A 10,807-nucleotide genomic window follows, 5' to 3' on the forward strand; every position below is an offset into this window, starting at 1 on the left:
TATTTACTTGAAAATGGAATATTAGCTTTCTAAAACATTAGTCAGTAATTATCAAGGACATCTTAGGACTTATATTTTAAAGATATATAAATTTAGCATTATAAAACTATTTCTGGAAGAGGAGAGAAAAGGCAATGGAATTCTCATGAGGAAATAATAAGTTATAATAGGTGCTTAGCAAGCCTGAGTACATATTGAAAAGGGAAATTCAGTACCTTAATCTTTTAATTCTGGATCTTACCCAAAGGTTACTGACCAGTTTGCTAAATCATATATTTTATTCGTTGATACATATATTCATGGCTTTTATTGCATTCTATAAAGGAAAGATTTGGTTAGTTATGCAGTGCTAACTTTGTGCTGTTAGGTTAGGTGAATGGGGACCAGCCAGCACTTTAGCATTGTATAAAACCCTACTGTAGATTTAGTGACTCCTCCCACATGTACTAGGCTGAATATTAGTGACAGGTGCTTTAGCAGAGCCACTCAAGTTCACATTATTTTGGTTATTTATTACTGTAGCAGAAGTTTAGATAGCTAACATCTTAATATCTCATTCAGTGATGTGTATGTTTGAGGATACTCTTACCTTTGGTATTAATAGATTAGGAAAATATATTTTATAATTATTAGGACAAGTTCAGATGTTTGATTGTTATAAAGTACTATAAAAGCAACAAGATATTAAAACTGTTAGCATTAATTTACAACAGGTGAGTTCTGAAGAATTATTATTTTATTGGTACTTTAAAGGATCAGTTTAATACAAATAAATACTATGCTCATTAGAACTGAGTAAAACACAGGATGATGGATAAATCTGAAATCTGAGGGTTAGAAACAGTTGAAACTTTGATAAAAACATTTTCCAGTGTTTTATTTAAAATTTCTTCTTATCTCAATTTACCATCCCTATTGGTTTTCCAAAGGAGAGACTTATAATAGTGAAGAGCTTAAAATTATGGCTCTTTTAAATAACTATGTATTTTGTGTGTTCTATAGCCAATTTTTCAAGTATTGTTTTTGAAAGGGGAAAATATAAACTAGATTAAACTAGGACAAGGAAAACAATTCAGAATATTATTTAGTGTGGTTGGTTTGCAATATATAATGTATAGTAAAAGATTTACTATAAACTCTAAGCTGTAGTTTTTTAAAGTCTTAAAATTATAATTTGAAAATTTCTTTTTACACACAGTCTGGTTTATTGGCTCATTTTACATGCACACCAAATATATATGCAAACATAAATATTTCAATGTACAAATTTACATGGGACTCACAAATCACCCCCTTGTCTTTCATCCAGCACCCAAACCTGTGCTCTATCCCGGCTCCACTTTGGGATGAAGTTCACAGGGGGCTGGCACTAGAGGGTAGGAATCTGGAGGAGGGAGAGGTCCTGCTCCCCTTTCTTCACAGGTACCTCCGAAAGGTCCTGTCCTTTCTCAGTGGCACCATAGGGCAGAAGGCTAAATACCTCCACTCCTTCTCTGCCGCAACTCAAATCCCAGATGTCTTCTCTAATTCATCTCGCCAATTTATATCATCTGTTAAACTTTTCATTACAAAACGATGGTTACAGATTTTAAATGCCAAGAGACAGACAGTGACACAATCCATTAATCACTATAAAATGAATGGATTTGATAATTTGTCAATTCTGTGTAATTATCTGTAAAAATATATAGACTTCTTTTCTGGAATTTTCACATTGAAAATTTCTAGGTATTTAAACTCCTTTCCATTGGTGGTGTCCTTTTCTTTCTTTATTTTCTCCTTAGTGTGTGATGTATGTAATATTGACAAAAGTCATAAAAGACCTATAATAATTGTATAATGGATATTTGTTTTTTGGTTATTCAGTGATATTTTGTTAAGCAGTTTTTTAATTTATAAAGAGCAGTGAAATGCAGAATTTACATTTTTGATAGAAAGTTATAAGAATATTATACTATTTTAAATAGTTCTGAATATTAGTGAATACTCCCATTTTTCATCCACTAATAATCTTTTAATATATAATTAGTTGTTATCTGCTACCACATTAGTTTTGTTTTGTTTTTTGTCTCCTTTATAAGAAAGTCTATTTTAAATCTGATTGGGGATAAAACCCAACATATGTTCAGTAAGTGTTTCTCTATATGTGATGTCTGCTAATATTTAGTTATAAAAAGTCAAAGTGAGGCTATTTAGTCCTGATCATATTTTAAGAAATTGTGTTGAAATATAATTTTGACTTTTTGTAATTTTTCAGTGATTTTCATATATTTTAAGTATCTTTGGAAGTCTACCAGCTTTATTTTAGACACACTGAAATGTCAGAAATTTTCATGTGAGTTCTATTTCCAGGTTACTTAAATTGGTTATATCTACCAAACATATGAATGCAGAATAACCCAAAATTACTAATTTAATTAAGATCTATTATGTAAACAAAAACTTACCATGAAAGGCTTAATTAAAATTCAGAGTATCATAATTGATGACAAGATCTGGTTATCTTTTTTTTAAAGTTAATTTGAGTGATATGTAGAATAGCATTTATCTTTTAAAAATCAGCCTGGGTTTAATTTAAGATAAGCTCTTAAAATATAACATAGATCTACCTAGGTGCCTTTACTTTGTCAGATTTAAAAGATTTTATTATTTTGGGTTAATGGTAGTATCAATCAAAAGAGAACAATCAAAAGTGAACCAATTTCATTCCCAATACCTAGACAGGTAGGAGCAAAGATCACCCAGATCTTTAACTATGTGTACGCAATAAGCTTCTGTAGACACAAACAGCGGACCTTTTTCATCAAATTCAAAATATTGTGGCAATTAACTGGTTAAAGAGAGAAGAAGCAAAGATATGCTTTCAGTGTATTTTCAGCTATCCTGCTTTGATAGAAAAATGGTTTGCTTGTAACACTGGGATCTTGTGAAAGGAGGGGTTAAGCTGGGAAGTTGGTGGGATTTGGGAAAAGTCTAAAAGGCACCCAGGAAGCTGCCTAGGAATGAAAGGACTCCCTGTGGGTGGAGGATGGGTTGGGGAGACTTGTTAGTTTTTATGTATTTCATGTTATTTTTAAGATGAAAAATGACTCTGATTTTAGTTACTACTTTTTTAAAGTTAGTCCTCTTTTTTTTCCGAACATCCTGATCTTTCTAGCTCTTTCCATTCTTCTCTTTACAGACCTTTATCTTTCAATCTCCCAGACAGGACAGGTAGACAAGGTATTGCTGACTTTGAGAAAAATGTACTTTAACAAAAGGGAAAGCAAAATGATGTCAAAGGCAATTAATTATGTAGGCCAGACTCAAAAATTCTTTGTGTTAATGAACCCATATAGTCCCTGTAGCCTATTTTTCATTCTAGTTTCTCCTTGTAGTTTCCTCATCTTTTATTGGACTTAGTGTATTTTTCTAGTATATCATCGTCATTTTTGTTCTTTTTTTGTCTGCCTGCATTGTGAAAGGAAAGATTAAGTTTTTTGTTATTATTTTTAAACATTGTCATTTAACTGACAAATTACATTTTGTAGAAATGACAATTTATTTGGTATGTTAAATTTAGAATTTATTTTGAGCATCATGTGGCAGAACCAATCTTACTTTAACACTCATAGATTTTTTCCCCTCATCTTTCTAAATTAGGATTCTAACACAAAATTGCCTTCTAGGTTTTGGAAACTGTGAATTTAAAACCCAAAAGCTGAGCCTTCAAAGTTTTGCATACAAAGTAGGAAGCAGTGAAGGCTTAGAACAGTGTCTGTTAAATAGTACTGCAATTCCAAAGTCTTAACAGAATTGCTTTTACTAGTTTTGACTAATAGGTACATATTAAAAGTAGCCAATAAAAAACAAGATCAGAAATTATTAAAATTGAATTAAATGTTCTAAAAAGTGGAATTAAATGTATTTACCAAAATAAAGTGGATTTCTACTGTAGGAACCTTCTAACATCCAAACATGTCGTAATAAGACAAAAAATATTATAAACTTTGAGTGTTTTTGTGAAGCATATTGGCAAATATTAGAAATGTTTTTAATAGACTCCTAGCTTTATGAAACTAAATTTTCTCTGAAAAAAATTTTTTACACCATAAGTTAACTGTTTGAATTACTTTTTAAATATTTCTCTGTAGATGAGCAACAACTTTTTTGTACAAAGCCATTTCAGGAAAAATGAAAATGTTTATAGGACCCCATTTAAAAACTTCAAAATAAAAATACTTTATTGAACCCCATGAAGGAAAAAAATCTATCAACTTAACAAGTTAGATTACCTACCTTATAATTAGGAAAATCTCATTGAGAATATGGCATATAGCTATTTAGCCGCTAAATTATTGCTTTCTGGATGTGTTTGAGAAGCAGCATCAGATAGATGATTTTCTAAGATCTTATCCCAGGATCATAGGCTATATCATGAAGCTGGGTGTACCACATTTGGTCCCTAGATCCATATTACTTTATCCTTGCAATAGAAAATAAATAAATCATTCTATTGATCCAAATCACTGCCAATGTTCCAGCTTTTAATTTATATTAAATTGCTATTTTCTAACAAAGAACCATCAACCACTTGGGTCTTTTAACTTCCATACCTAGAACTAGTAATTAGCTTTTTTACTTTTTAAAATCAAGTTTCTATTTTTAAAGAATATAGAATAAGAAAAGGGACTTAAGTAACAGATGTTGGGAAGTCAACCTGTGAGTTGGTTCTGCCCCTCTATGTTGACATGCAGTCATTCTGTTCTACAAAATTACAGTGGGGACCCCTGAGGTCAAAACTAGTTATATTAAATCCATGAATGGCATTAGTCTACTATATTATTTTCACACAGGCACTTCCTGTGCTAGAAATTAAACTATAAATGAAGATCATATAAAATATTCTAATGTTGATAAAATTTTTAATAAAATCCCATATTCTTACTCACTAGAGGATTGTCATCAGTATTTCTCATCTCTTTGTTTATAATTGCAGTATTAAAGCACTGCCCTTAAAGCAAAGAGCAAGCCTCTTATAAGTTCCCAGATTAAAAGTTATTTTACCATACATTCAGAAATTAAAATATTGGCATTTTCTATTCCATTCAAAACATGTTTAAAAATCTGCCATTATTTTGTTAATGATTTTGAGTCTGAAACCATTTAATATTGTGTTTATTAATGTTGATGTTCTTTCACTTTGCTGTTAGGTCAAAATTTTGACTGTGCATATACCAACTTCCAGCAGGAAGGGTGGGTAAAGGTTTTAGTATGTACAAATTATTCCAACTACCATCTTCTTATGCTATATTTCAGGCTTAAAAATATTTTAAGATGGTAGGTTGGTATTTTATGTCTTAGATAAAATAAATATTTAGATTCTTTCCTTTCCCCTTCAAGAAAGTTAATTGCTATTGCATGAGGAAAAGGGAGCTTTCAGATTTTTTAAAAATATATTTTAGTAATGCTGCTTTTTTAGTTTTGCTTGCACATATTTTGTTTATTTTTGGGTCTGGCAATTTAAAAACAAAATTAAAAAAAATCATATCCATCCATTATTATCTTTGTGATTCCAGTGCTTGAAATTTCCAAGAGTATGTCTGTATAAGTCTTCTATCTGTTTGGCCTCATTTTGGTATACTTGCAGACTTCATTTTGTTTTCTTTCTCTTAATTCTGTTAATTTATTTAATCTCATGGGAGAGAAAACATGACCATTCTTTTATATACTGTACTTCATTCCTTCATCTAATTCATACTCTTAACAGCTTTGGGTTCATATATTTGTTTTTGTTAGTGGAATTGCTGCAGTTTACGTGCCATGGTGGTGCTCAAGTAAAATAACATAGATGGAAACAAGTTATTTCTCCAGTAGGATTTCATTCCTTTTTTTTCTGCTTGTGTCAACTATGTAATCCTAAATCTTTAAGAACTATGTTGTACTGTCATTTTACATTTTAAATTGTATAAATTACTAAGAAGTCAGGTAAACTTCATTTCTATAAATTTGAGTGTAAGTTGTCTTGTTGCTTTGAATATATCTTTACTGAGAAAAAAACTAAGATGAAAATTATATTTCAGTGTTGGCAAATTGATTTTCTAATGGCAAATTATGATTTATTCTTTAATAAAATGTTTCAGACTTCACTTTCATGGAAGTCTGAAAATGAAATTGATTATATAGCAGTTAGGATGTTGACTACCTGGTAACATGAAGTTTGTTTTTTTTAAGCCCTAAGTTTTTGTATATAAACATTAACAGCTCATATAAGCATCTACTTAGTAATCAACAGTCCTTCTTGTATTTTTCCTTAACATTTTATATTCTGTAGAATCTGCTTTCTTAAAATGTTTCTTTAATTAAAACCTAATTGACATACACATCACAATTTTAAAATTTTGTACCATTTAAATTCATGACATTCTACACAAAAGTATTGAACATGCTTGAGAAATAATTTGATTCTCTTAATCCATTTGCGTGTTCTGAGTAGTTATCATCCTTTGCATGTCTATGGCTTGCTGCTTATGTTTAAAAGAATTGTAATTTGTTGTACTTAGAAACTTCTTTTGGTTTTACATAATAAGAACTTGGCACAAATATACTATTTAAATCTACTGCTCTATTGATTTTATATATTCTCATTAGTAGCCAACTGTTGACACCATCTTTGGTCACAAAGAAATTACTTAACCTAATGAAACCTAACAGACTGCATTTTTATTCTCATTTTCTCTGCTTAAGTTCAGTTTAGCTGTTCATGATATAGGGTATTATGGAAAAGAAGGCTTCTTGACAATTATATTTAGTTTAATACTGAAAACAATTACTTTAACTATTTATAATATAAATCATAGCGTCCAGTAAAATACACACATATTTACCTTTTCTCTTTTTCACAAAATCCTCTAATAATTTATACCTTTAAAAATATTTATATTTAAATATCTTAATCAATACTTTTCTATAGCCTAGTCATCATTTGTACCCTGTATAGAAATTTCAAAGTAACAATAGTGGCAAATTGGTTTGTTATTTAGAAAAATTATAAAATTTATTCTACCTGGAAAAATGATACTAGTTCCAGGATATCTGTGATTTTGTAAAATAATTTTTGTGCCCTTGGCAGACAACATACTTCCTGTTAAAAGGAAGAGAGCCTATAACATGGGAAAGCTATTTGAACTTAATTATTCTTTGATTCTCTTGAAATGATCAGCTTAAAGACCCTTTTCAATATGATTTATGCTACCCTAAGTAATATTCATATATATCTTTGTCTTTGGGGGCAATGGGAGAAAAGTAAGTTGTAACAAAATCTGCATTACTTCAGGTAGGTATAAATGTAGAGGTCAATAAAATTTTTAATAATACATCAAAACAACTAATCCCTATTAAATTATAGAAATTGAAGACCCCGCTCTATTAAGTCTCTAATAGCGTATGGAGTGTTTCGTCCATATCACCCTTAGCATTGCCTGTGTGAACCACCTCTATTAATACTACTTTACTGATTTTTCTATTATTTCCAATTCTGACTTGATAATCCATGGCTTTTATTTCATTGCTTAACAATGTTTGTATCCTTTATTCAGCAAATAGTTTACACTGGCCTATTTTGTATCAGTCAAGATTTTTCTCAGGTAACAGCTTTATTATTATTTTTTTAATTAACAAAAGAGGTAGGATTACATAAGAAAAATGAGCTAAAATTACAAAACGGGACTTTAAAACTAGTGTCTCTAATAACATGAACATTGCTTCTTATATAGGAGTGGGCTAAATTAGGTTTACAGTTGTAAGCAAAGTAGAGTTTATTCTTATATTATTATTATTATTTATTAATTATTGTATTATTTGTATTATTTTCCATACAAACAACTGTAAACCTACTGTTGCCAACCCCTGTATATATGTAATCTAAACAAAGTTGAAGGTTTGTTTTTGTTACTTAATTGTCATCTTTGTGCAAGACAATGTATGGCACAGAATTGAGATGTTTGTTGGCTTTATTATATAGCATGACTAAAAACTGATGAAATTGAATTGGTATATAAATTAATCCTTAAAAATACAAATACTGTTATTGTAGCTACTTGAGAAAAATGATATGTGTTCATTTTTCTTTTATTTTTAAGCACATTTTCTTTCAAAATTACTTCACAAAATTATAAATTTTCCTACTAAGATAAAAGCCAAATATTGTACAATAATGGTACTGAGAATTTTAAATTTTATTTATAAATTTTAAATTTTATATATGCTATCTTTTACATTTATGCTATTCTTTAAATTTGTATTTTGTAAACTAAACATACGTTGTTGAATCCACTTGTTATGACAGAATATTTTTAATTGTTATATCTTTACTAATGCATCAAAGGTTGGAATGATCCTCTTGTTGCAGTTTCATTTTTCGGCAGACCTGTTCTCTTTGGATTGGGGCTTTACTTTAAAAGCCTGATTTTTTTTAAGTGTCCTAGAACTTTCTTTAAGTTTAGAATAGCCTCCATAATTTAAAATATATATATTGTTTTAAGGCATTAGCCTTAAGTAAAAAAACTAAACAAGTATGATCTATTACTTTTCATTTTTATTTCACAGCATGTATTGATAATAAATGTCATTTTAAAAGCAAAACCCCCGAATATATCATGATTGTTATGAGATGTTTAATAAAGAACTAATGTAAAATATGCTTCATGCTTATATGTCAGTTATATCAAGATATTAGGTAGAGATCTAGCTTTTAGTCATTTGAATATTATGTGTAATATACAAGTGGTACAGTTTAATTTGTGTTTAAATCTTTACATTATCATCGCATGTATTCACTGTATTTTTTAATGTGTCAACTGTTTTCTCTTTATAGATTAGTATTTCAATGTAACCATCCCATATCAATTCAAACTTACCATCTGGTCTCTAGCTTGTTATATGAAAATCTTTTATTATTGTCCTCCATTCTTAGTGTTTTTTGGTGAGCTACACCTGAGTTGTACATCTTCTTTTTCTTTTATTTGCTTTTGTATACAGGCTGGCTTAGCGGGAGCTCCAGCCCGTGCTGTTTCAGCTGTAAAGAATATGAATCTTCCTGAGATCCCAAGAAATATTAACATTGGTGACATCAGTATAAAAGTGCCAAACCTGCCCTCTTTTAAATAAAAAAAATTTAAAAGGCCACTCCCAGGTAAAATCCAGGGGGAAAAGTCATCTAAGTTTACCATGCAGTTGTTTACCAAAAATAGAGGAGGAGAGTCTTACCTTTTGCTCTTGGATTTGTCAAGGTACTGTATAGAAGTTGTGTAAACTCAGTATGGCGGTTCAATGTTGTTTTTCTTGTTCAGTGATTTTAAAGAAATTGAGTAGTTTCAGTGTGATTTTTTTTTAAAATTTCTTTTCTAAACTGCATTCCTATGCCCACCTAAGGCATGGTTCTATGTATTGGCAACAATAGTATTTCGAAAAGTGTTTGAAACATTTCTTTAAATTATGTATTACTCAAAATGTTGCTGGAGTTTTGTATGGATCACAAGTATAGCATTCCTTAATTCTTTCTGTTATTTGTCACAACTGTTATTTAAAGAATCAAGTATGTATTGCATGAAAACGTTATGACCTTTTCCTCTTAGTTTAAATAAACTCCAAGGTAACTGGACTCTTAAAGCACCTTTCTGTTCGCCTGATATCTACTTTAGCAATAATTTTTTTATGACCCTCTTACTCAACAAAGTAAATAAAAGTGTATTTTATCACTGTTAAGCAGCTGTTAATGACAGTGTGTTAAATTTATACTTATGTCTTTAATACAGTCAGACCTCAGTTCTCGAGCCTCTCCCATCTCGAACAATTCAATTCTTGACCAAGTTGTTCACGGAAAAAATGTCTCGGTTGTCAAACAAAACTTCAGTTTTCATCTGGACAACCCTTTCATGCGGATACCTGTATAATCAGTCACGTGTTTCTCAGGTGGCAAACAAAGGAGAGAATATGCAAGTCTGAGTCAGTTTACCACTAAACCTCACATTGTTAACATCTCAGGAAATTGTGCTGTGAATATTTTTTGTTTTCTTTTGTTGCTGCTTATTATTATTAAATACTTACAGTAAGTCCCCGTGGGTCCTAGGAGGTTAGTGATAGCAGCAAAATGAAAAGGGAAGTTGTGAGAACAACGATAGAGCTTAAAAAAAAAAAAATTGTCTGATCTGGCTACTGAAAATGGCATGGCAAAATTGACGATTAGCACAATTTTAAACTGCTAAGAGTATGAAAGTGCTCAAAAAACAATGCAACTGAGAAAGGTTGAAATGGAATCATTTGGGGGTCTGGAATGAATGAATTCAATTTACATTATTTCTACTGGGGGCGGGGGGAATGATTCAGTTTTCAAACAAATCGCTTCCGGCATGAATTAAGTTCAAGAACTGCAGTCCCAATGTATTCGGAAACTCACTGAATTATTCTAAAGCTCAATTATTTCACAATCAAAAGTAGTGTATCTCGTAACACATTGTCTAGGATGAGTTCTGGAATGGGACATGACATCTTTTTCTAAAAATTGTAGAATCCATTTTATACATAAAGGTTTAAACCTTGTGTCTGCTCTCTTCTTGCTCAGATATTGAAAAATAATTTTAGCAAATACTTAGTTTCTTTTGAACACAAAACCCTTTGGAACTCCTCTTGATCAGCCCATCCCAAAGTCAAAGCTATACTATTTTCCTAAGTCCTAACATTCGTATTCTGATTTCTCAGAATTGGCCCCCATTTTCTTATTTGGTCTTACCTTGTGAACAGTGTGTGGGGTTCCTCTTCCAATTAGACC

The 10,807-nt window shown here is 30.6% G+C and overlaps 1 protein-coding gene across 3 annotated transcripts in view; it reads left to right on the top strand.

The window, feature by feature from the left end:
• Positions 1–9,744, top strand: part of AP3S1 (adaptor related protein complex 3 subunit sigma 1) — a 51,599-nt gene extending 41,855 nt beyond the window's left edge. For 2 of the 3 annotated variants that reach the window (XM_036310181.1, XM_036310179.1), the window contains one exon: positions 9,019–9,744. In XM_036310181.1, the coding sequence (XP_036166074.1) occupies positions 9,019–9,147 (129 nt within the window). In that variant the 3' untranslated portion in view covers positions 9,148–9,744. Of the gene's footprint in view, positions 1–3,181; positions 3,583–9,018 lie in introns of those variants that run through there. The other variant, XM_036310180.1, reaches the window with a different exon arrangement.
• Positions 9,745–10,807: the final 1,063 nt, after the last annotated feature.

Source organism: Myotis myotis, unplaced genomic scaffold (assembly GCF_014108235.1).
Source record: "Myotis myotis isolate mMyoMyo1 unplaced genomic scaffold, mMyoMyo1.p scaffold_m19_p_5, whole genome shotgun sequence".
Lineage (NCBI taxonomy): Eukaryota > Metazoa > Chordata > Mammalia > Chiroptera > Vespertilionidae > Myotis > Myotis myotis.